The 27,501-nt window shown below is 41.1% G+C and overlaps 1 protein-coding gene across 5 annotated transcripts in view; it reads right to left on the bottom strand.

Moving 5' to 3' along the window:
- Positions 1-27,501, bottom strand: part of TMEM117 (transmembrane protein 117) — a 238,258-nt gene that overhangs the window by 165,242 nt on the left and 45,515 nt on the right. For all 5 annotated transcript variants that reach the window (XM_030013218.2, XM_030013219.2, XM_030013221.2 and 2 more), the window contains one exon: positions 22,747-22,879. In XM_030013218.2, coding sequence (XP_029869078.1) covers positions 22,747-22,879 — 133 coding nt within the window. The remainder of the gene's footprint in view (positions 1-22,746; positions 22,880-27,501) is intronic.

Below are 27,501 nucleotides of genomic sequence, written 5' to 3'. Positions count from 1 at the left end.
TCAACTGCTGGATGAGCACTGATGGAAGCAATCAAAACACAAAGGACTCCAGCTGCCCCAAATGCCTTTTCTTTCAGTACCTCCCATGGCTCCAATACTTCTGTGTGACTAGCGGTAGTGCCAAGTGTCTTATTTCGCACCTACCTCCTCATATATGTGGTGTCAAGATATCTCATTGTTTCACTCAGGTTGTCAGCACAGGCTGCGGGAAGTTGCTCTGGAGCAATGTAGTTGGCTATCGATGTGGCAATTGCCTTAGATGCTGCCAACATAACCTTCCGTATAAGCTATAAGAGGTAGGTTGTCCTGTGTACTTCTGAGTGCAGCACTGTACTCAATAATGTCTAAAGGAATAAACAGCAACAGGTACCAGACACCATAGGGTCAATTGTCTCTATAGGGGGAGCAGTTTAGAAAAGAAACAGTGAAATGCGACCTTTAGTACCAACTGGTCTTTTTATTCAAAAAATCTCTGTAAAGTAGTGTTTATCAGGGCTTTTTTCAGTGCTTTTCCAAATACCTAGAGGTAGTGAGAGAAAAATCAAAGCCTATATTAGAATGGTCTAATACACTGCTTATACCAGCAGCAATGTTACCTAACTGAGGGGTGGATGCGAATGACAGACTTCACCAGGAGGGATGTAGACCAAAAGATTTAGGGAAATGTGCGGCTAATTTGCATCAGTAACAGAAGCACTATGCAGAAGATCAGAAATCATTTTACCTTTATACACAGCATTGGTAAGACTGATACCAAACTGCTGCACATAGTTCTGGAGTCCATGTTTTTAAAGCATGTTGAAAAACTGTGTCAAAAAAAGACTGGAGAAAAGCCATACAGTGAGTTCTAAAACATACCTGTTTAACTGATTAAAATAGGACTGAGAGGTGACCTGGTCACGGAATACACATATCTTCATGGGAAAAAAATGAAAGCACTGGTGACAGAAAGACTCCTTAATCTATTATGGAAAGGTATAAAACCATCAGGAGTCAGAGCTGGAAACTTTTGCACCAGAAAAGCAGCACAACAGTTCCCAGAACAGCTTACCAAAGGAAGCAGCAGATTCACTGTCCATTGACATAGTTAGTTCTTCGGATCGAGAACATTTTAGAGCTGCAGATTCTCCTCCATGAGATGGCAGAGTGTGTGTATTACCAATAGAGAGCAGGAGCCTCTGGAGTAGTACATCGGAGCCCTGTCAAACTCCTTAATGTTCAAAAACAGGTGATATTTAATGGCCCCTAATATACAGGCAGGCAGACTAGATAAAGGGTAATTAATATCTTCACAGACAAAGCTTGGAGGACTGAGAAGTGAGCTTGTCCCTAAGAGCAGGTTAAGGGAGGGGTTTCACCTGAATCACAGGCTGCAAAATAGTGAGTACTCTGTACCCACTTGCATCCACATAAATGCCAGGTACATGAGAAGCAGGGAACTGGATATACACCATCCTCTTCTAACATGTCATTAGTGAAAATACAGCCTGACACTCAATCAATCCCTGTCCATCTTCATTTATCTGGAAAAGACTTTTATCAGTATAAATCAGACTTGGATCCATCCTGCCTTTCTAACCATCTATTAGACTATGACGCATGAACAAGGAAAATGCAGGTGCAAGAGAAGATATTTCTCTATGTTTGGTCTTATAATACCTAGATGTACAGTACATTGTCAACAACGACAAAGAATTATTATGGGGACCAGAACTGCTCACTGGGCATAAAGGATTATCAACCAATCAGAATAAGAGCAGTTTTCAGGTTTCATTACGTGTATGTGAAATCACAGTTTAAATAGTCACAAAACATTGGTGCAGAGCAACACTTCTCCTGGTTTACACTAATTTACCTAAATAATAAAGGAAAACCAGTTCGCTGTGGAATTCTGGGGTTATACAAAATTACACTTATAAAATAGGTGTTTTGCAGAATGAACTGCTAGGAGGACTTCTATTTAAAACATGCACTCTACTGAATCCCTGAGTTACTCTAGTTTTGATCTTCATACCACAAGACAGAAGGGACTTAAACAGGTCTCCTGTTGGACAGAGGAAAGGAAAAGAGAGAAAAACAATCCTTGTATGTTCTGAATCTCAATGAGAGGAATCAATTATCCTGGGTAGTTTCCCTGTAATCTAAGGATTTGAGCAGGTCAATTTGATTCTTTTCATACCTACTCCAATAAACTTTCATTTCTTTTTGGTGGTTTATTGTAGCAGTTTTCTCCTTGAAAGTAAAGAAAACTGAACTGATAAAAATCAGTTGCCTTTTAATTAAAGAACTGAAGACTAAGTTTGTAATAAATCTTACAAATCATGAATTTAATACCCTTGGCGCAACCATTTGTTTAAGTCAGCACAGTAGGTTCCAATTAACATTTTTAAAAGTATACTTTGTGCAATATTCACAGAAGTAGAATAGCTATTGGTAGGGTGACAAAAATTCAATATCTGTATTTACTGTTTGCGAGCCTACTGCAAACTCAGATGTTCTACAGGATATACTTAGTGCTGCTGCAAAGATGCAGACAAATACTTTTCAATGACACTGGAAAATAACACGGCCAAAAATCAGGAATAGGCTTAATCATAAGAAATCTGAAAAGGAAAAAACCCACTCCCTAAGGACATAATAATTTCATCTTTGCCTTGAGCATGCACTCAATCCACCAATAAACTCAAGACTGATAACTGGCTCAGCTGTTACCTATACTGTCACCTTCCTGAATAAAACAGAGACAAAAGAGAGGAGTTGAGTCGTGGTGCAGCTGCAACACACAGCACGAAACTAATCCCAGCTGAACTGCACAATTGTGAACAGTTACCAGCACACACCAAATTAGGTGGGATTAATAAATTACTCCCTCAAATAGATGGTGTAATTAAATAACAGCAGTTAATTGGTATGTGATTTATGTAGATAAAAGCATTCAGATGTGTCAGATGTAAACTTTACATTAAAGAGCCATATACATAGCCATGTTGCATCCTGATGAAATATTAAGCCAAGAACTCTGGAATCATGAAAAACAATGTAATACTTCCTTTGATTATCACCACTTTTATACAGGAAACATAAGCTAGCACTCTGAGTCGCTTATTTTAAATTGTACCATAGCCCTAAGGTTCTCAATACACTTTTCTGTATACATTAAAAGACACATTTTGTAAAGCCTATCTGTTCTCTCCACTAGCTATGCATGTATCACATACCCAGCAAAGATTACCTTGTGATTTAGAGTGAGCTATCTGGCACCTGACTTACTAATTCCTAGCAATTTACTTATGGACAGACTTGGAGTACTTTGCCTACAGGAGTACCAATTCAAATAGGTTGTTCTGCTGGTTTAAATGAGGTCACAGGAGGGCTAAGGCTTTCCTTGAGGAAATCTATACAGCAAAATGACTTTAAATCCAACCTTGCATGTTCAGAAGCTACTATTCACAGTAAGTCAAAGTCTGGAATCTTTCTTTGGTAAAATTTCCATGAGATATATTTCACAGATGAAATATTGCTAGTTATGTATGAAGGAACTGATCAGGTTACGGAACACCATTTTTGTTTTACTCAGTTTCCCAAACATTCAGAGTAAAGACCAAACAAACTCACAAAGCAATACTTTATGCACTGCACTGAATCCCTGATCAGAGAAGCAACTTTTGACATATATAGGAATATCTCATCTGTCACCTACTTACATACATAAAGATCCCACTACAACATATAGATAACAACTTCCCTTAACAGTTATTTATTAATTAGACAAATGTGAGTAACGAATAGAAGATTTCAACATCTGAAAATGTGCAGATGGCACTGTAAATATGTACATGGTTTATAGTCAATATATTCTTTAGTGGGAACTCAGTCATACCCTGTTCTGTATATTTTTGGCTCTTCATACAAAAGCTCATCAAAGACAGAAACAACACATCTTTCAGATGCTTTTTTATAGCAATTTTGTTGCATTCTAGAAACAACAAAAGATATGAGGGGTAACTATAAAGCTATTGTTAATTCTGAATTATAACTTCTGTCTGGCAAGTAAATCAGGTCTAGTTAAAAGGCAGATTACAAGTGTTTAGCCACAGTGCCCTCTAGCTGCCTTAATTCTGATTTTATCATTTCAGTATAGTTTTCCACACACAGAAGCGAAAAACCCCTGCCTGAACCACCAGCTCTATACCAGTACAAAATGAATCCACATTTCTGCTAGAGAGACTATGGGCATCGCTACCTGTGATCCATCTACCTGGTTTTACCTATCATGATGACTCACCGACCACACTGCACCCCACCTCCAAAACAGCATTTCTCTAACATCCAAAGAACAAAACGTATTTTTCTTATTGAATTTCCCAGCCTGAAAAGCAGAGATCAGGAAACCAGTCTGACCAAAGTAAAAACTGATTCAACATTTTTTTAGGACCCAAACAACTTCAACAGAAAGAATGGTTTTCTCCCTTTCACTACTTTTTACTTTTGTGTGCAATCTACACTGACTGTTTTGAATTGGAAAGCACCAGTAAAGAGCAGCGGATCTGGCCTGACCTGAAAAGGTAGGCTGTTAGAAAAAATGTGAATCCAGGCTCTCTTCTCAGATAACACCAGTCAGCTGCAAACAGATGCAAGCTGTTTATCACATATTTTCCTAATCTAACTGGCTTAGGGAAGTGCTGGGTCACTTTTCAAAGTCTGTATCTTTCAGGAACACTGTCTGATGCACACTTGGTTTTCTCTTACTCCTTTCTCTTGAGACCTAGATTTTGCAGGCTTAAGACCTCTTAAACCATAGCCTCTGAAAACCTACTAAAACCTGATGGCTTCACCAAGGGCAAGTCTTGCCTGACAAATCTAGTGGCCTTCTATGATGGAGTGACTAGATCAGTGGTCAAGGGAAGAGCTACGGATTTCTTCTATCTAGACTTCCGTATGGTCTTTGACATGGTCCCCCCCAACAGCCTTCTCTCTAAATTGGAGAGATATGGATTTGATGGATGGACTGTTCAGTGGATGAGGAATACGGTTGGATGGTCGCGTCCAGAGGGTAGCAGTCAACGGCTCAATGTCTGGATGGAGATCAGTGACGAGTGGCGTCCTCCAGGGGTCCATACTGGGACCAGTACTATTTAATAGCTTCATCAATGACACAGACAGTGGGATCGAGTGCCCCCTCAGCAAGTTCGCAGATGACACCAAGCTGAGTGGTGTGGCTGACATGCCTGAGGGCCAGGATGCCATCCAGAGGGACCTGGACAAGCTCGAGAAGTGGGCCCATGTGAACCTCATGAGGTTCAACAAGGCCAAGTGCAAGGTCCTGCACCTGGGTCGGGGCAACCCCTGCTATCAATACAGGCTGGGGGATGAAGGGATTGAGAAGAGCCCTGCTGAGAAGGACTTGGGGGTACTGGTGGATGAAAAATTGGACACAAGCCGACAATGTGTGCTTGCAGCCCAGAAAGCCACCGTATCCTGGGCTGCATCAAAAGAAGCGTGGCCAGCAGATCGAGGGAGGAGATTCTGCCCCTCTGCTCTGCTCTGGTGAGACCCCACCTGCAGTACTGCGTTCAGCTCGGGGGTCCTCAGCACAGGAGAGACGTGGACCTGTTGGAGCGGGTCCAGAGGAGGGCCACAAAAATGGTCAGAGGGCTGGAGCACGTCTCCTGTGAGGACAGGCTGAGAGAGTTGGGGTTGTTCAGCCTGAAGGAGAGAAGGCTCCAGGGAGACCTTACTTTTTAGTTTAAAACCATTACAGGCCCTACTAAAATGTCTGTCCCCATCTTTCTTATAAGTCCTCTTTATATATTGAAAGGCTGCAATAAGGTCTCCCCAGAGCCTTCTCCAGGCTGAACCACCCCAACTCTCTCAGCCTGTCCTCACAGGAGAGGTGCTCCAGCCCTCTGACGATCTTCGTGGCCTCCTCTGGACTTGCTCCAACAGGTCCACGTCCTTCTTATGCTGGGGACCCCAGATCTGGATGCAGTACTGCAGGTGGGGTCTCACCAGAGCAGAGCAGAGGGGGAAAATCACCTCCCTCAACCTGCTGGCCACGCTTCTTTTGATGCAGCCCAGGATACGGTGGCTTTCTGGGCTGCAAGTACGTATCGCTGGCTCATCTCCAATTTTTCATCCACCAGCACCCCCAAGTCCTTTTCTGCAGGGCTGCTCTCGGTAAATTAATCCCCAGTCTTTAATGATACTGGGGATTGCCCCAACCCAGGTGCAGGACCTTGTACTTGGCCTTGTTGAACTTCATGAGGTTAATTATACCAGTAATGTAAGAGCTTTCAGGTTTTTACCATACTTTTTGAATATCCTTTGAGTAATGTATGTGTTTGTGTGTAGGTATGATTTAGAAAGGAAATGGTTAATAGAAAAAGTAAAAAAAAAAAAATAGTTTGAAGGTGACTGAAAACAGCTTTAAAACAAAGTTGAAATATTTGAGGAAATATGTTTTGAGTGTACAGTTGTATATATAATTATGTGGTATTTTAAAAAACAGGAATTTACATTAGTGTGATGGTAGTCACAAACCTGAAAATTCAAAATGTCAGAAAACGGTGAGAATAAATGTTCATCGTACTTTACTTTTACCACAGCTGCCTTGAGCTGTGAAAACGTATCCTTAGTTCTGCAAGTCTATAAATATGCAGCATATAATAGTAGGCTATCACACTTTCACGAAAGTATCTGAGAAAATAAACATTGTCTCAAACAGTCATAATAAATAGCACAGTACTTTGGAGTGAGGGGAAATACTTCTCGAGTCCCAGGTACATGTCCTAAACACTTGAAATTAAAAAAAAAAAAAAAAAAAAGCATACAGTATAAATCTGAACTTCAGCATAGAAATGAGCTATTCAGCACCGCATTCTGATTTTGGCTTTTCACTGGCTGATAGACAGATATACTCAAATTAACGTAGAACTACACTGATGCTAATCCAGCAAAGGAAGGTGACAGGCGGTAACCCTCAATCTAGAGAGGAAGCCTGTTACCATTAATAGCAAAACCCTGAATGACCCTGGACAACTACACAGTTTTGCCTGTGTCACAAGGCGACAAGAAGTATCATGAATATGCGTGAACTGCCCAAAGTCTGGGCACGACTCTCGTAGTGTCTTCATCTCTAGAAATTTTCTTGGGAAAGTGGCATGCACGTGGTATAAGCATCCTGCTGACCATCCTAAACCATGTTCTACAAAGATGTGGAGGACTGCTGCTAGCATTACTTATTTCCTCAACCTCCTTTTGATAAAAAAGTGGTGGGATTTCCTGCTCACTGTGAAGAACAAGGAGCTCTACTGGAGCACCATGTGTTTTTTCCTCGTCTATGGTATTCTGAGACTGCAGCTCCTGCATAAAGCCAGAAGGATGACATACTGGCAAGAATAACCAAGCCCTTAAATATAAAAAATATTCCTTTTGATTTATTATTTGATTCTATAATTTGCATATTTTTTAATTTTACTTCCAGGACTTTTCCTTTTCCTCGATTGTTAGGGTCATTTTAAGAGACAAATCTTGATCCCTTACCTTCAGTAGAAACACTCCTGATTTATCATGGTATTAGAGACACTCATGCAATTCTCAGATCAGTCTGTAACCTCTAGAATACAATAGCAACCATAATATAGGCTGGTTCAAATGCCATGGAGTCTGCTTTAAAATGAACAAACACTGGGGTGATCTCAAGTCTCCCACTGGGACTTAGGGCTCTCCAACCAGATTCTTAGACAATCCCAGGGCACCCTCAAGAGACATGAAGCCTCCCCATTCCTCAGCCACTGTGTTCTTCTTTGAAATGGTAAACATTTACTGAGAGGAAAGGTGGAATTGGAAAACCTAGGGAAAGAATCACAGAAGTCCTAGCAGCATTTGAAATTTTCTATCCCAGCCTATTTTAATTTTTAATGTATAAATCCTGAGCATAAGTTTGTGGTAAACAAACAAACAAACAAAATTTATTTACAGCCATTTTCACTGTTCTCTTTTTGAAATGAAAAGCAGCTGGAACCAGTAATACCAGATGGGCACATACAATCATATGCAACGTTCATCGCTACAGCATTCAAGCAATCTCTCTGACACTGTGTGCACTCTGCTTATTTACTGCCTGTGAATCACTTCATTTATGCAGCTGCAACATAAGGCAAAGCAGAACAGGGAGAACCTGGATCTTAATATCCACTGTGTGGAAATATCCTGGGGTATGGCCTGCCTCCTTGACACAGGATGCTTTCAGCAATAGATGAAAAACAAGGTTTTCCTCCTCAATCCTGCCAATATGTGAACTGAGCATTTACTCTCCACTTCTTGGAGGAGGCAGACAATTCTTACTTGAAAAAAAAACAAAAAACAAACTGAAATATTTAAAAAGGTGGATGTTTCTGAGTCACAAGAACTGACCATAGGTGGACTGGTTGTAGTGGTGTTATGCTCTAGCTTATTGAATTTTGGTTTCAACTTACCGGCAGGAACTTTTTGCTGTATTTTTTCCATCCTAACTTACCTTCACCTTTTTGTATGCTTATATGAAAGCCATTTCAGCATGGAATGCTTCTACTGGGTAAGTTTTGTGAGAAAGCCATTTTTAATTATCAACAATATAACTCTGAAAGAGACTAAAAGATGCCTTTGCGACCTCAAGTACTACGTGTTGCTACATATGACTAGAGACTAAGAGGAATATTTTCAGCCCTGGAAACTTCCAGGCTTTTGTGACACATGTTTCTGAAGTCTATAATCTAAGGTTTCTTTTCTTCTGTCCCTGAGCCAGCCCGGCAAGCCTCAGTACTAAGCGCAAGAAGCAGAGTACACGCAGGTCACTAATAGCTGGTGTCACAGAACCAAAACTGCGGGTTTCTGCCGCTGCTGCCACACTGCTCGGGAGCGGACCTGCTGTACCGGGAGGCATCGGGGAGTTCACACGGAACTGGCCTTCACTCCTCTAAGACGAGAACAAAAGCCCTGTGCAAGTTCCCCCACTGTGCTTTATACAGAGCGGGGTGTCATCCTCCTGTTACTTCAGATGGCTAAGTGCTAAAGGAATATTCCCTTTCTTAGCCTCGCAAGCATTTTAAGGCTAGAAAAAGGTTCTTTTGATTCTATCATCATTTATTCATCACTGGAGAACTAATTGTAGGTGTCAAATGCTGCTGTTACCCAGTATCAATTTATGTTCCTAGTTACCATTATGTGTTAGATAGACTGGAGGTATTACAATGGGTCACCTGAAAGAAGCAGAACCTATTGTGTATCTTTACTCTACTTTTCAGAGCATGTGTCACTGAAAGCCATTTTATCACAATTCTTTTTACAGGTTGCTTCCATTTAGATAGGTTCTAACCGTGTCATTTTCAATGTTTCATTATAACTTTTACAACCAGCAGTGCTCTCCATCACAGTCATGCTGATTCTTTTACAGTAAAAATGTCTCTAAAAATAAATTCCCAGCCTACACTTTGCTAGGTGAGCATTGGTAAGTGGCAAAATATTTCTAACCTATCTGCACAGCACTCAAGAATTTTTGTGAGAAATCTTTGCATAGAAAATGTTTGCATTGGAAAATGTTTGTATCCTAACTTACATTAATCTTTTTTACATGCATATACGAATACCACTTCAGCATGCAATTTTGGAATTTTGTGCTCAGCTACTTTCAACCTCGTTCATTCCTAAATTGGTGAACTGCATTAAAAGTTTTACTTACTTTAAAAAAAAAAAAAAGGGAAGATAAAATCTTTAAATACTAGACTCCCAGTAATGCCTTCAGGCAAAAGTATACATCTTTAGAATAAAAAAGAGCCTTTTCATTTTTTCAGAAATAGCCATACATCACTGAAATTCCTCTGTCTCTACATATATCTATAGGTACTGATTCACAAACAAACACAACCAAGTTGCTCTAAAATACACTGTCCATTCCACCTTTCACAGAATATCCCTACAGAATGGACAAGGTAAATATCTCAGTCAATGTAATTGCATTTTGTCTGAATAATACTGAAATTTCATGTTAATTATAATGCTTTAACACTAAATTTAATTGAACAACAGTAACATGGAGAAAGCTGTGAGTATATTCATTATAAAAAGTTCTTTTCATTAATTTAGCAATTTTTTTCTGCCATCTGGTACAGCCATAAGTAGTTATTTGTACATTATTCAAACTGATCTTTGAATTCTTGAAGAATTTTGGACTGATTGTGAACTTTTTACAGCAAGCATTCAATGTTTTATTCAAAATAACAACTGTGTCAATTTGCTGTAACTGGCTTTTTGGCTACTTATTCAAGCATGAAGTTCCTTTGGGTGCTGGAACTACATAATACACAGTTTTGGCACAAACACAAAAAATAAGAAAATGGTAGTAAGTCCTGTCTCAAAACTTTGCATATTGTTGCTGCACAGCAAATAAAAACATTCACTTCAAAACCTGTAGATGAGTGCAGTGGGAAAAAGGCTTAAAATGTATTTTTGTGAAGAAGGCTCAAGAAATTCTAAGACACTATTTCTTGTTTACCAGTAAAAGAAAGTAGGGTGTTGCAGCTATTACCAAGCAAAAATCCTGGATCATCCAGTGGGTATTCTGACTAAAGACCTCAGGATTTGGCATGAAGGCTCACAGAGACAAGAAACAGCAAATGTATCTGAGTAATCAACTGAAAAAAGAAATTAAATACAGCAAGAAAGCCTTTAACCTCCTCAGTATTTTTTGTAGACTAAATTTCCTTTACCAAATCTTGAAAAATTCTCCTCCCTCCCCAAATGTACTGTCTTTTTTCCTGTTGGGGGACTACAGATTAAGATTTCTCCATAGTATGAGTATTGCTTAGAGAAGACTAAGGATTTAACTCCAAGTCCATAGTAAAAATACTGCTAGTTTCATTTTAGATTAACTCAGGTAAGTATCAATTAAAATAATGCAAGTAACAGGAATGAGATGCGCTATTGCTCTACCATCTTAATTTGTGCCCTTTACTGTCTGGCAAACTGAATATTTCCAATCTCTCTATGACATCCAAGAAGACCAAAAGATTTGTATCAAACAGCTAGACTTTCAGCAATTTTTCTCTTACTAGAATATACCTGTTTTTCTTAAAAACTCAAAAACTGTTCACAGCTTCCATTTTGCAGCCAAAATGTTAAAACTCTCTAGTTTGGGTGAAAAAATCATAAATTTTTGATCAAAAATACAAAATTTCTAGATTAGAAAAAAGTAGTCAATTTTTAAATTGCATGAAATATTTAAAAGTTCACATGTACAAGCATGTCTCTTAATCTGCTGATTTGTAGAGTTCTGAACATATTAACGAACAGGTGTCACCTATGAGCCAGATACCCTGTTTTAAAAAACCTGCAGTAACCCTGCAGCTTAATCATTAAAGCACAGTTTTATTTATATCACTTATATTCTCTTTAAACAGGCCTAGAACACATGCAATTGCTGGAAAATGCAGGTAAGTATTTCTTAAATGGACAACTTCTTAATTTTGTTACAGTTGTCGTATTAGGGTGATTGATGGTTATAACATTGGATAAAGCAACGGGGAGACGTGTTATCACTTGCTAAACTCAGACATTTCTATAAAAATGACAGATGACAACAAAATATGTTTTACAAATGCATGTACTTTGGGGGGGACTGCAATCATAAAAGCTTAAATAAACTCAAGTCATATTTTCTCTGAAAGTAAACCTGGTCTTTCATTTTCTTCCATTTTCTCTTGTACTATTAAACAATGAAGAAAACAGGTAATTTAGATTACCCTCTCTAGCTAAAGCAGTTTAACCACCAGCATTAGGGCCATAACCTGGCAAGGACTACCTCAAGTGCTCAATTTCGTTCACACAAGTAGTCATATTCAAATGCGAGGCATTAAATGCACCCGGGGCCATCAGAAGGGCACTATAAGAGACTATTATCCCAGGTGTTACCCTGTGGGAGCTGAAAGCACTACACAGGCTAAATTTGTCTGAGTCGCATCAGCTGCTGCTACTGCTGCTGCCAGAGGAAAGCGAGCGCCTACAAAATTTCTTCCTGCACTTTCCAATTCTTTCTCTTTCCTTCTCTGCCATGGCTTTCGTGTTCAGCAGTCTCAATCACAACTGCACCCTCCACTCCAGCAGCCTAACGAGGCTGGGGAATAGGCTGCCTACCCATCTGCTGCTACCACCTACCTCGTTATTGGCAGAGATGTTAGGGACAGGTGGGCTCTCTGCTCCCCAGTTCTGTTAGGGCGATAAAAAAAGAGAATACAGCAGCAGTACCTAGAGCAAGCAAATGTCTCACTAGGGTGGCAGCTGTGCTACATGTTTTTTCCATTCCAGGTACTTGATATCTTCAGGGTTTTCAGCCAAAACGAAGAAGGATGAAAAGTGCCAGGAAGCATTTCCCTTCTTAAAAACCTGCTTCTTATGGAAGTGCTCTTTATTACATTAATATTTATTAAAACTTTGTGTTTAACTGAATGTCCTTCTATGAGCTAAAAGCAAACAGAAGACAGACAGTAATGAACCAGCTCCTCAGCTAGTGGAAATTGGCAGTAGTTCCCCTCAGACTGCCCTGCAGAATATAAGCCCCAATTCGAGTTGCATCCCTGGCATAGGAAAAATCTTTTAATAGTCCAGATTACAGCTTTACAGATTTCCTAGTTTATGGTGAGAAGAGATGACCTGAGGACCTGATCTCCTATACAAGAAGACACTACACTCTAGCCCGATCATCCTGACAAGCCTATATCCTAACTGGCCTCAGGAGGTGCCTTTAAACTTCCAACCTCCTACATCATGATTAGCCATAGACATATGGCCTCACATAGAATCACAGAATCATTTAGGTTGGAAAAGACCTTCAAGATCATCGAGCCCAACCATCAACCATGCCCACTAAATGATGTCCCGAAGTGCCTTGTCTACGTGTTTTTTGAATACCTCCAGGTGACTCAACCACTTCCCTGGGCAGCCTGTTCCAATGCTTAATAACCCTTTCAGTGAAGAAGTTTTTCCTAATATCCAATCTAAACCTCCCCTGCCAATTTCTTCTCGTCCTATCTCCAGCCACCTGACAGAAGAGACCAGCACCCACCTCAGTACAACCTCCTTTCAGGTAGTTGTAGAGAGCGATAAGGTCTCCCCTCACGCTCCTTTCCTCCAGACTAAACAGCCCCAGCTCCCTCAGCCGCTCCTCACAAGACTTGTGCTCCAGACCCTTCACCAGCTTCGTTGCCCTCCTCTGGACACGCTCCAGCACCTCAAGGTCTTTCCTGTAGTGAGGGGCCCAAAACTGAACACAGGACTCGAGGTGCGGCCTCACCAGTGCCCAGCACAGGGGGACAATCACCTCCCTGCTCCTGCTGGCCACACTATTTCTGATGCAGGCCGGGATGCCGTTGGCTGCCTTGGCCACCTGGGCACACCGCTGGCTCGTATTCAGCCGGCTGTGGACCAGCACCCCCAGGTCTTTCTCTGCCGGGCAGCTTTCCAGCCGCTCTTCCCCAAGCCTGTAGTGCTGCGTGCGGTTGCTGTGACCCAAGTGCGGGACCCGGCACTCGCCCTTGTTGAACCTCATACAATTGGCCTCGGCCCATCGATCCAGCCTGTCCAGATCCCTCTGTAGAGCCTCCCTACCCTCCAGCAGATCGACCCTGCCTCCCAACTTGGTGTCATCTGCAAACTTGCTGAGGGTGCACTCAATCCCCTCATCCAGATCATTGATAAAGATATTAAACAGAACAGGGCCCAACACCGAGCCCTGGGGAACACCACTTGTGACCCGCTGCCAACTGGATTTCACCCCATTCACCACCACTCTCTGGGCTTGGCCATCCAGCCAGTTTTTCACCCAGCGAAGAGTGCACTTGTCTAAGCCATGATCTGCCAGCTTCTCAAGCAGTAAGCCGTGAGAGACAGTATCAAAGGCCTTACTGAAGTCCAGGTAGACATGATGAGCTGCAAACGCAGCGTAACCCACTAACTTCAGCCCAGGTTATTTTTCCCTTTGGAACGGAACAATCTGGGTTAGAGAAAAGCATTTTTCAGTCTTCAGGAGACTAAACGCATGTGTGTCATGGGCAAAGAAAACAAGACACGTAAGCAGTAGCAATGCTATTGTTTCTGAACCGGCAACAGGGCTGATGGAGCAGAGTATTTTCACATAATCCTAACAGACAATGCCACAGTGACAACATCATGGTGTGATTAAGGGATTCTATCAAAGTGATTAACATTGCTCGCAAACTGATCAACCTGTATTATGGCCACTTCATGATAACAGACCTTCAACTGTGCCACAGTTTTTTTGGCAGCCTTTGATCCTGCTGACCACAAGGTACTCCTGGGATGTGTTTATGGATATGGGAGCTCTTTGGTATCCTGTCTACATCCATCCACCCGGAGATCTATGACGATTCTATGCTGGTTGTTCTGTGATGTGCAAGACCTACTTTGTCCTCTGCACAGAGAGTGTGGTTTGGGGAATGAATTTCTTAGTCTTTACAGGGCTTGGGATTTCAGAATCATCACCTTTTAATTACATCCAAACTAAGCATTTTCTTTGCTTTGCCATTTCCTGGCTTAGGAGACGGAAAAGTTTGCTAAAGTCTACTTTACAGAAGATAGAAGCAATATGGCAGATTTAGCACATGGAACCATGAGGTACTTTTTCACCAGGTGATATGACTGCGAGTACGTTTAGCTACAAAGGTTGAAACACCTTGAACTAGCTTGGAAATTTTTAAGTAAACTTTAATTTTCGAGTACTAATGCTGGCCCAAGAGACTTTTCAATCACAGTGACTTGGAAAACACAGTTTCTTTTGCTGATGTGATCTCACTAGACGCCTGTGTGTTAGGATCCCAGCTGGGATGACAACCTGCAATAAAAAGCCTCACTTGAAGACCACTTGAAGACTGCAGCCTTCTGCATTCTTGGAGCAGTATTTTACATCCGTGATTCTTATAACTGTACTGAACTTTCTGCCTCTGTATAAATTTACACAGTGTAAACCTGTCACAGCCTATGCTGTTTAGAACCTACATGTACTCTAAGGGAGTCCCTGTTTTCCACATACTCTTTGGGAAAGACACATAACGGCCCCAAAGTCTCTGAGAATGGCATAGAGGACGTACGGATTTGGAACCTTTCCTTTCAGCAGTTCACAAAAGCCTGAACCTTCTGAAGATCACAGTATAACACAATTATCTTTGCCAACTGAGTAGGGATGAATATTAAGCCCTTTTTTCTCGCTGAGAGCTTGAAACAAACAAAAAACCCCAACAATTTAGGATTTGCCTTATGGCATGACTATGGTATAAATACATAACTAAAACAGATATATACAAAGGATACATCAATATAAAGCTCATGAAACATATGGCTGGGTAGACACAGCTATGAAGGTAGTCTGGAGGGCTAATACAAACCCACTGTGGACCTTGCAGTTCTGTAGAACATTAACAGTGGTTAGGAAAACACACTCCTGTTTGTCCTTAAAACTTGCTTTAAAAATTATGCTAATGATGACTAATCCTTGACTCATCATAAAGCAATCAAACAAACTCAAACACAGAATCCTGAATAAGATGTGGTATAAAGCCTTCAGTAAATACACATTTCCAGGGACACAATAATCTGAATGTAGCTACAAATGGGGAAAAAGGAAAAGGAACAGTAACTAATTTGGATAAAGGTAAAGTATTTAATAGAAAACTATTATTGTGGCTTTTAAAAACGTATATAGCTGTTTCCTTGTTTCAGCTTGTTAAACAAAATGCAAACCATCTTTATATACATTTGTCAATTGCAGATCATAATTGGGTCCCAATTCACTGAATCACTGAAACAGAGTCCTCTTCAAAATGAACCTTAATTAAAATTAATTAAAGGAATATTTTTTTATTCCTAAGGAATTCCTGCTATTACCATAAACTGTGTTGTAATTTCACACATCTCTTGTGAAAGAAATGAGCAATAAGAGAAGACAAAAATACACCAAAAAGATGTACCTCTCCTAGTGCTTTAGAAGAATAACTGAAACCCTTTGACAGCACAGGTAATAAATTCACGCCAAACCCTCTCCTGACACATTCAGCACTCAAAAAAGACAATCCCGACAACTTGTATTATTGCTATAGCAATGCGACAATTAGCATCAAAAGAGAAAATGGTTTGTGTCTACAGTTTTAATGACACTTTACCATGTCGAATAATGAGGCACCTGAACATCCTTTGGTCAATTGAAAATCACTTCATCTAAGACAAGACAGCTGACATTTGTGAGACAAGCAGTCACAACTCTGATTTTTGGATGTCACGTGAAAAATACATCACTGTTGTAATTTTAAATATCAAAGCATTATTTAATGACGCATGCTCCCAAAGGAGAGAATGGATTTCCTTTAGGCAATATATTCTCCACTTAAAAGCAATACAATCGGAAAAACTTCAATACATGTAGGTACTGACTTATATGTTAAGCACACAAAAGTCACATATAAATGACAAAAATATGGGGCAGTCCCTGGACAGTTCAAGACCCAGAATTCCTTTAAGGAAAGACAACATAAATTAAGGGCTTTGAATCAGCTTGTGGCACAGAAAAATCCAGAGAAAATGTTTGATAGATAGGATCCCTGTATATTTCCACGGGATTTAGCTTTTCCACTGTTAAAACGTGCCCTTTGCTGCCACCACGTGGGCCTTGCCACAACACACTAGGAATGATGAACACCAGTAATACTTGTTCCACCCCTCTGCAATCCTCTTCTATCCCATGTGATTAAAAAAATAAAAAAGGTCTTCTTCCTTTCATTTATATTTCAGCCTTAATTAAATAAGCTCGGTTCCTTATCTGTTAGGTGTTACACAGCTCAAAAATCACTGCTTAAGTTCAAGAATCTCAATGACTTTAGTTAACAAATAAACACTGAAGTCCCTCACTTTTTAAAAAAGTATTCAATGGTACTTTGATAAAAGACATATAACACCTGTACTTCACCCTACCTGTTCAGATACCACAAAGTCAATATTCCAGGAGTTCACCAGGTTGGGAGCTAGATGGGACTTCAAGCAATAGGCAGAGTTACTTCGTAGCTGTCAGGACAGTACTTTGAGTACACAAGGCCTGAACTGCATGTATATAGGTAATGTTTATGATTAAAATATATGGTGCTCTTACATAAGACGGCTCCAGGCTGCTGGGCAGGTGACACAGGCATTACAAATTAAATAAATGCCCTTGATCTGAAAAGTGTTGAGAAGTGTCACAACTCTGGGCCCTGGACAGAACATAGCCACTTTTTTAACTGTGAAAAACCTTTCATCCACACCCACACAGCAGATTTATACTAAGTACATTTACGTGAACCTTTAGTATGGAGAAAAAAAGCCTCCTTTCCTGTGAAACCACACTGGAACTGCACACCAGCATGCCTTGCAGCATGCAGGATGCCATTGGTAATGGGGACGTACGGTACTGAAACATGGAGTAGATCATAACGATGCTCATCACTCCTCCAGCAGTGGCTGTGGGCATGTGCAGGAAGAGGACACTGGAAGCATCTACAGGTTCAGTCACTCTACCACACAAGAGATAATAAAAGGTTGAGGAGGGAACTACTCTCCTTACTCTGCTTTGGCTTTTTGACTGAGAGACCTGCATGTGCTCTGAAAGCCAAGATCATTCTAGAGTCATCATTTTCAAAATCCTCACAGCTCTCACCAGCACATTACAACCCTTCATTTTTAATGAAATCCTGATCTACATTTTTTCAGTCTTTCAACTCAGGCTCTAAAATAGCAATCAGAAATGGCCAAGCACAGGAGACAAAGTGCAAGACAAGTATCTCACGTTCCACTGGAGTGCCTTCAGACAAGCCTTCCCGGCATCTTCTGCAAGGGGGCAGAAAACTTGACCGTGCTCACTGGCACTACGCAAAAGTTGCCAGGCAGTTAACTTATCTACCCAAGATTTGAATAGCATTGCCACACTGTATTTTGAAAAATAAAGGCCATGAGTCCAAAGACAAAGGCAGAAATCAGATCTCTGACAAGGTAGCACAGAGTATCAGTTACAAGGTACTACAGAAGGTCTTCAGATGAGAGAGTACCATGGAGCTTGGCACCTAACTGCACATGCATGCTGTGAATTGGGAATCACTGGGAAAGCCCTAAGAATTCAATAGCCCAACACTGCTCCAGTTTCCTCCAAGCAGCAGACAAAGGATGATTCTGATGAGCTTTGTCCTTTGTTTTTTTTAACCATGCAATACTGTAAAACATTGTCATAAAATTCTGTGTTATTCTCACATTGTCCTTGTCACCATTCATTACACGAACTCCTGTCTTTAAAATGTTTTAAGAAATTCTTCAAGCTAGACGATGCTGACCCTAGCTTTCTAGAATTTCTCCCTGCAAAACAATGTGCTTATTTAATCCTCTGAGGGCTTTACTTTGGCACGCCGGGCTCTGAGCTACTTTCGCACATACTAGGTTTGAGTTTGCTGCAAATGTTCAACAACACTCCTGCTTTTCAAATTTTACTGCTTCTAACAGAAACCTTGGCCTTGGCCAATGTTATTGGTCTTGTCCAATAACTAACTATGTGTTATTAATAATGATGTCCAGCACAAGGTATTATAAGCACTTAAAGGACCCAATTCACATCTTCAAAGACTTGGATAGCGATCTCCTGCTCAGGACTGTATGAACAGGACCATACTGTTCAAGCCTGGGTGGGGGGACCCCAGACATGGCCAGTAGTGCACAATGTTTGCAGAGGGGTTGTGCAGTGACCTCCCCGGATGGACAGACAGATGGCCACCTGGCCACCTCGCGGTGCATTCGTAGCCCTAACTGTGTGACTGGGTGGTGCCCGAAAATCGTGCAGCCACTGTTCACCGTCACTTTCGATCACGCTGTGCTGCCACCAGTTCATGACCCCCAGCCTCACCCAGTGACCGCTGGCAACCAGAGTTCAGCTTCCAAGCAAACTATTTACCCCTCTTCAGAGCACTGGTCAAAGAAAACGTTATGATGACGTGACAGGAGTTGACAGGCGCTTCTGCAGAATGGAAACCAGCAAAGCAGAAGCTGAGTACAAGAGAGCGGCCACTATCTTCCTATTGTCTATCATCATAGAAAAAAACTTCTATTCACTATATGCAGACCTGTGTTGATGGAAATAGTGCCGAGTATGAATTAAGACCTCCAAACAGGCTCCTGCAGCTGTTGTAAGATGGATAAAGGAAGGAGGGATTTTTTTCAGCCATGTAAAGGCAAACAATAGTGCAGAGCAGGCAAAGTGACAGGGACAGATTTGACACAGAGGGCCACTGGCCTCTTCCCGGGGCTGCCTGGGCTTGCTCTGCGGAGGACCGTTGCGTACATGTGTGATGGACCACTGTGCACAAGCGTGACGGACCACAACGTGACAGATGTTGTACTTCTGCTCATGTGCACAAAACCACCAGAAGACTTGTAGCACGAACAGCAGATCCCCAGGCCAACGTACGTCACATCATGTGGTATCAGAGTCCCTCTCGCAACGCGTCATACCACTGGCTAACGCAGCCCTTCTCGCTACTTCAAAAACTTAAAATCCAAATTACAGAGAAGATGCAAAATTCATCTTTCTTGCAGACAAGGACCAGCTGGACCAAACACCTCCTTCCTGAAGCCTGTGCCTCAACCCTGCTGGGCCTTCAGACAGTTACACAAACTGGGGCTGACGTGGGCCCTATGCCCAGCTCGGCTTCTGCTTACTTTTTTCAGGGATGAGAAGCAGTAAGAAATAATAGCTGCAGACCATTCTCCGACAGCTTTTCAGACGTGTCTCCTCAACACATGTTCAGCTCCGACTACAACAGCAATGACCTAATGTACAGTGGGTAAGTGTCATAAACTGTGAAGTCCCTAAAAGGAAATGTCACGGAAAAAAGAGGAACTTAAAATTACAAAAGGTACATTCCAATCTGTCACAAAATTTTCAGTTCAAATACTCACACTTTCACCCGGCAAATAGTTCTATAATATATATTCAAATACCAGCAACTTGTTCAGCTTTTGGTCTTCCCAGCAAACTATAGTCCCTACTGCTACCTTTTTAAGGGATACATTCATGCTTTCTAGGTTTGCCACAGGAAGACACGTGAAGTGTCATTAAAAATACTTCTAAAAAACCTCCAAATCTTAGCAACTGTAAAATATACCTTCTTAGAGATGGTAACATGACAGGGCTTTAAAGCACTCCTGGCACAGGTTTCTTGAACCTTCAATAGGATATTGCTTCTGCTGCGATCATCCACACTGCCACGCACATGCAAGACACATGACTCTCCTATTCATGAGCCACAAAGGGATTTTCATTGATGAGACCAAACATCTGACATAAAGAAACCTGTCAGAATTACTCTCTTGCCAGCACACTGGGCAAGCTGAATCAGGGACAGGGCAAGGAGGAAACACATGCAAAAAAAAAGAATGTTGTTCGCTCAGTCTTGTAGACAGTAATTGTAAGGCTTTTGTAGCCTTTATATGGAAAGATGGGTATTCTGGATGCTTGTGTTTCATAGGAGTCCATAGGCACAAAGGTCAGCTTGTCTCTACAAAGACTGTAACCTCCATGCAGGCAGACGCTGATCTTTACCCTGGAAGCCAGTCTCTCTGGCGTCAGTCATTTCAATAAGGCACTGTGGCAAAAGGTGTGGACAGAGGTGTTCTTTTGCACAGAAGTACACACCTTCTGTGTGTGAAGCAAATAGCTTTCATAAGGATTACATTTACTCAGGAAAAAATAATACACTCCTTGAAACACTTTATTATAGCAACATGAAGTAGTTGGCTTTGATGATGTTTGTTGTAGAAATACTCTTTTCAAAAGTACTACACATTGTTCTACCTCAAATTTGGGAGGACTGACCCAAGGGCTCCGTTTGACTGATGGTTTACGTTGTGCAGTTTGAGACCGAAACTGTTTGTTCCGTATCCGCATGCTGCCTTTTTGCTGGAATAGACACCCAAAATGGCTGTAACAAGCCTTCAGTCCACTTCGAAAAAGGCAGTGTGATTCCTTGAGCACAGTGTGGTCAGCTTCCCAAAAAAATCACAACAAATCTAGGGCTGGGGCGTAAGCTCCAGGGAACGAAAGGCTTTACCCTGCAGAAAGCAAGAGGGCAGATTTGACTGACACCAGCTATTTCAGTACTAGGCTGTGCCTATTTCCATGGATGTGGATGCTGATTGCTACACAATCTCTTCAGAGCAGTTAATGGACGCTTGTAACAGATATGGGGAGCAGGAATGTTGACAAGGACAAATGAACTCTTGATTTCCAGACACAAGTCAAGCTTTCAAAATCATTAATGCTTTGTCTAACAGCTAGTTATAGTTTACAGAGCATTAGAAATACCAAACATAAATCTTAACATAATACCAATAATAGTACGACTATATAAATAGGGAAGCCAGAAACCTGCAATGCTCCTACCCTTCTCATTTCAGGGATGATTATTCTGCCTCTTATTGGGCACCTATTCATATTTACCACATTGTTACCATGATTGTTTCCTAAAATACTCGGTGATTCTGCTGCTTTACCTGCCTTGCTTGAATCAATACATTTAGTTTCATGTCACAATCTCATGATTAGCCCAGCTGATCTGCGCTTAATGTTCATTCAGTGATACCCAGTCTGCCTCCTACTCACCTTTTCGTTTATGTCACACTGGTAAAAGGACTACATACACTGTGTATTTTTGTTGACACACTTAAGATCTGTAACACACCACACCAGGGCCCATTAAATAACTCTTCATCAGACTCTGTTGGTGTGGCTCTGATATTCTGCTAAGAACAAGTCATTCAATTATTTGCACTGTTCTTCAACTCATATATACACTGGGCTTCTTATTCCTTGCTAGAAACTCTTCAGATGCTACCTTGCCTTTCATAAACAACATGACCACATATTTTTGTCCAGTGAACTCGTTTTGTAGGTATTAGATGACTAATAATGGAGGTTTTCTCAGGAAAATCAACACATGAAAGTGGTGTTAATTTTGAGATAATAGGAGAAAGCAAGTCTTCTTAAGTCAGAAAATTAATATAAAGAGTTCCATTTAAAATAAATCCAGACATAATAAAAAGACAGCTGTTCATCTGTCAGCCAACCATAACTTTGCCCTGTCAGAGCACCTTATGGGAAAAAAAAATAGATCTTTAAGAATATTTTTAACAAACTGGATCAGCAAATATTATTGTACATAACCAAAATAACACTATACTATATATTCAATGTTTGTGTTTTGAGTTTGAGCTTCCTCAAATGTTGATGTTTCAATTTCTTTTAACTTTAACTCTGAATTTCCTCAGTATGCACAATAGTAATGCTTATGCTTTTAAACTACTCAGCCCTAACTTCAAATCAAATTTGTTGAGCTATAATTTTATAATTTTAAATTTAAAAAAAAAAAATGTTCATTAGTACCCTGATGTAATAGTTGCTATCATTAGTCTAGGACCCCACATTTTATAACTGACAGTTTAATCCTCTTGGCCAATTAACCAATTAAATTACTATTCTACCTAAATTCAGAAAGCAGAAGAATAAAAAAAGATAGTGAATACAAGTATGTTTACATCTTGGTAAGCTCTCGTTCACTGTAAAGCAGCACAATATGAAAGGTTTCCAGGACAATATATCCTAGAGCAAAAGAGACAGAAAGAAACTGTGTCACCTACCTCATATTCCCTGCCATAATGAGGAACAGATTATAAATGTGAGAAAAAATGAAGAGGAAGAGGATGGTACTGAAGAACATCGTCATCCAAGACCCATGGTCCTCCCGAAACATTTTCAGACGGAGCAACTGACCTATGGTACAAATAATACGAGAAAGCTTATTTTAGTCAGTCAGTAAATACATGTTTACAAGATAACAAAACCAAAATAGAGTACTAAACTGTATTTCTTTTTATATCCAATTATTTCACTGTGTGGGGGTGTTTTGGGTTTGCGTGGCAGGGGCTTTGGTAGCAGGGGAGGGGCCGCAGGGCCAGCTCCTGTGAGAAACTTCTAGAAGCTTCCCTGGCTCCAAGTCAACCCACCTGGCCCAGGCCGAGCCCCTCAGTGACAGCGGTAACACCTGTGGGAGAACAGATTTAAGAGGGGAAACCTGCAGCAGGGGAGGAGACTGGAATGGGAGAGGAACCTTTCTGCAGATACCGAGGTTAGTGATGAAGAAGAGAGAGGAGCCCACGCTGGAGCAGGTGGGTGCCCCCCAAAATGGCCGTGACTCCATGGGAAAGCCCGCGCTGGAGCAGTCTGTGCCTGAAGGACTGCAGCCCATGGAAGGGACCCACGCTGGAGCAGTTCGTGGAGGACTGTCTCCTGTGGGAGAGACCACACGGCAGAGCAGGGGCCGAGCGCGGAGTCCTCCTCCCCCTGAGGAGGAAGGAGTCCCAGAGACAAGGTGTGAGGAACCGACCCCAACCCCCATTCCCCATCCCCCTGTGCCTCTGGGGAGGAGGAGGTAGAGAAAATTGGGAGTGGGGTTGAGCTGGGAAGGAGGGGAGGGGTGGGAGGAAGGTGTTTTAAGATTTGTTTTTTCTTCTCAGTATCCTTGTTTTGATTTGATTTGTAGTAAACTAAACTGATTTTGTTTCTTCCCCAAGCTGAACCTGTCTTTTGCCCGTGACCATAAGTGGTGAGTGATCCTCCCTGTCCTTGTCTTGACCCACGAGTGTTTCTTGGTATTTTCTCCTCCCTGTCCCACCAGGGCCGGGGGGGGAGGAGGGAGTGAGCGAGCAGCTTTGTGGTGCTTTGTTGCTGGCTGGGCTGGTAGATTTAGTATAATGCAGCCAAACTCTACTCTTCTGTAGTTCAGCATGAACAGATATTATTCCTACAAAATTACAAGGTTCCTTCCCACAAACTGATGAAAAACTGGTTTGGGCTTTTACAGTCAAAATCACTGAGGTGGAGTTCTGAAGGAGTCCACATCATATCCTGATCAAACTGTGGCTGTGGTTTTACAGACACAACATGTGATTCTGCATGCTGGTTAAGCAGCTTTCACTGTTTCCCTGTTTCAGCCATTAGTATCTCTACCCACTCTGCTCTCATGCTGGCACAGCAAGCTGAGCAGCCATGCATGAGTGAACAAGAGTGGGGAACTGACCCATCTAGAAAAAAAAGAAAATTTACCTTGTTTTGTTTTTTTTTCTTTCATGTGAATTAGCTCCATCAACCTGCTGACCTTGAAGCTCAATGAACAGTAGTGCTGCACATCTGTGCAAAAATCAGAAGGAGTGATGGATTGGAAGGGCAACTGCCTAAACCATCACGTTTTCCAGAAACTGTTACATCCTAACACTCCAAAACAAATGCCACTGCAGTGAAGATCTCATGGAATTAGTCTAAACCTCAAGGCAAGAGCCACTTTTTAGTGGCATTTGAACAGTGTTTTTAGGAAACAAGTCTATTTATAAATTTTGAAGTGTCATCAGTACCTCAGGCTGTGTGAGATTCATTATTTGCTGCCAGTTATTTCTGGATCAGTAACAAAAGAGTCATTAAATGTTGATGGTTGCCTGTCTCTTTCCACTGACTATAGACAGCATCAGGTCAAATATCATGACATGGTAACAGTGATCTCTTCATATGTGTGTGTCTAGCTTGTGAAAAACACAAACATGGAATAGAATTGGGGATTCAGGACATTTAGGTGCATGAGAAAAAATTATTTGCTTTTCTGAGAAGGTGACTGCAGGACCAGTTGAGGATGAAAGAAATTGCCTGGACTAGAGGGAAACTCCATGTACCAGAGGAAAAGCCATCCTTTGAGTCAAAGATGACTCTTGCTGAAGCCCCAAAGTACACAAAAATACATGGTTAATAATAAGTAAATAATCGCCTCTCCTGTCAGTAAAACTGAGATAACAATATTGTGCAATGTCACTGCTCCTCTATTTTGTGAGGTAGTACAAGGCTGCCACGTGTTCTTGTGTACTGGTCATCTAATGTCAACACAGGAAACTGAAAAAGTCTTTGACTCCAATACTACTGAACTGCTCAGCTGGGATGACCTCACCCAATGGGGTGATATGGGCTGGACAAGGGCCAGGAGCCTTAGAATCAGTTTCAGATTCAACTAGAGACCTCCAGTGACATTATGGACAAATCATTTACACTCTACCACAAAGGTAAAGAATAATATTATTCTCTTTCTTACAGTGTAGACTTTTGCTACATTATACCACAACAAGGCCACAAACTGATTAAGCCTGTAAGTGGTAACAAAAAAAATCATATCACAAAAGAGAATAGGGCTTACAGCCATACCTATGATGTAATTACTATTAATCTCCTAGTCAGATATGTACACCAAATGTTGTCACCGTGTCACAGAGAACTAAACATTCCCTAGAGTGCTTGACCTATGACTGTTTCTCACGGTAATGTCATCGCCCTTTCACAAATGTATACTACAATTTGTCAGAGCAAGGTGGATTTTACTGTCCTATCCTCAAAAGTCTTATTGCAATACAACACTCTTCCTTATCCTGCTTTTTGTAGTTTATACTTGGTTTTAATGGTTCCTGCTTTTTCAAAGGCTATTTACTTGCAGTGATTAATGGTCCAAATAGGAGTGGGTGAATGATGCTGGAAAGGTGTAGAAATATTTTTTCAGTGCTTGACTCCCAGCAGGAACAACACCTAACATCCCAGATGGGATTTCAAAAGGGCTTTGTACCAACAGATAACATTTAACATGTTTAAGAGCAATATAGTTGCTACAGTGGTCACTTTTACTATTAAGGTAACATCAGGAAGACTGATCAAACTACCATGCAATTTATTAAACTAAAATTTGTCAAATGCTGAGTTATAATGCCTCACTGTGATATTACAAAATAAGCTCCTACGGTCTTAATATTTTTTCACCATTCCTACACAAAGAAAAATCTCAGTTCCTTCTGCACATTTTTTCTGTATCCTATTTTCAAGTGTTAGACACTGAATATGAAGTGCAAAGGAAAAAAAAAGCAACAATAACTTACTAATAATGGTATTTTTTAAGAGATGCTGAGAAATATTACAAACCATTACAATTCATTTCAAATGCTAAAAAAAAAAAGGTTACTGATTCATACATCATTTTCTTTTTCATGTCTAAGAAAGCTTTTCTCGTGTGAAATAGAAGTACGTCCCCTGACATGCCTTATTTGCTTCCCTAATTTCATTAAGAAATCAAATTATGAGACTGTAGAATCTTGTAGTGTGTGTTCTTCTTAGGCCTAAGTACTTTAATCATGTGATGTGTTATACTTCATTCTGCAGAGAATGCCTTTTTCAAAGAATAGTGGTATGTCCTGTCACTTGAAAAGAAGCTCTGCTTACTCTCACCATTGGGATAGGTGAAACTTTTGTCATGTTTTCTTCAGGAACATATTTGTCCTGGACTAGCTTTCCTTCTCCATCTTCTCCTCTTACCTTTTTCTCTTTGTCCTTCTCTGTTATCATAAACACAAAAGCTTCTCACCTCTATTTCCTGTAGCCCTTTATCCTTTTCACCTGCCCATATAATTTCATTCTATCCAATTTCCAGATCTTTACGTCTACTCTCATCCCTCTTTTCCTCTTCTGAATCTCTCCGTCTTGTCCAGCCCTCTCCTTTCCCAAAACAAACATATCTACTGGTTTTTAGCATTGTAATAGCCTCTATAGTTGCTTCTGCAAGAATACCCTATCATCTTTTTGTCTTTCATCTCTAAACTCTTCAGCCACACTGTTTATTCACTGTCAGGAGTTTTTTTTTCTCCTGGACCCCTATGAGTCTGGTACAGCTCCTTGAGCTGTTCTTATCAGAATTTCTAATCACCACTTCCTTAAAGCTCAGCCATACTAGTTCTTCCTCATCTGGGTGAGTGTCACACCCCTCAATCTAGTTGTTCATGCTCTTCTTGACACCCTGACCTCCTTTTGTGTTCACAACTCTGTCTTCTAGCAGCTCTCCTTCTACCTCTACTGATGTTAGTAGGTAGTTTGTGTAGATCACCATCCCTCATACTTGCATGCCCCTGTAACTAACAGAGTATCATTGTTTTATCATGGGTTACCTAGATGGTCTATGTTTTTTCCAGATAGAATTTTTCTTTCCTAAAACCAGGTGGCTTTTTTTAATAAGTTCTTTGATTGTTTGAAGTATTGAAAACCTCACCAGTGCAAGAGATGGGAATTTGCTTTTGCAAGGTGGAGAGTGCCACAGCAGAAGCCAAGAGGGGTAAGGAAGACAACCAATAATTCAAGCAGTAAGGTGAAGGACAGAATCTAATGAGGAGATAGTGCAGTCAGGTGCCAGAAGATGTCAAAATAGGGAAAACGGAAGGAAGATGAGGAGCTGGACGGGAAGTATCAAGAGAGGTGATACAGCAGACTGAGAGGTGGGATGGTCTGGGACGGAGGCAATCTCTGGGAGCTGCTGTTGAACTGCA

Source organism: Aquila chrysaetos, chromosome 5 (genome assembly GCF_900496995.4).
Source record: "Aquila chrysaetos chrysaetos chromosome 5, bAquChr1.4, whole genome shotgun sequence".
Taxonomy (NCBI): Eukaryota; Metazoa; Chordata; class Aves; order Accipitriformes; family Accipitridae; genus Aquila; species Aquila chrysaetos.
The sequence above is the reverse complement of the archived record's forward strand: the minus strand, read 5'-3'. Positions and strand labels throughout refer to the sequence as shown.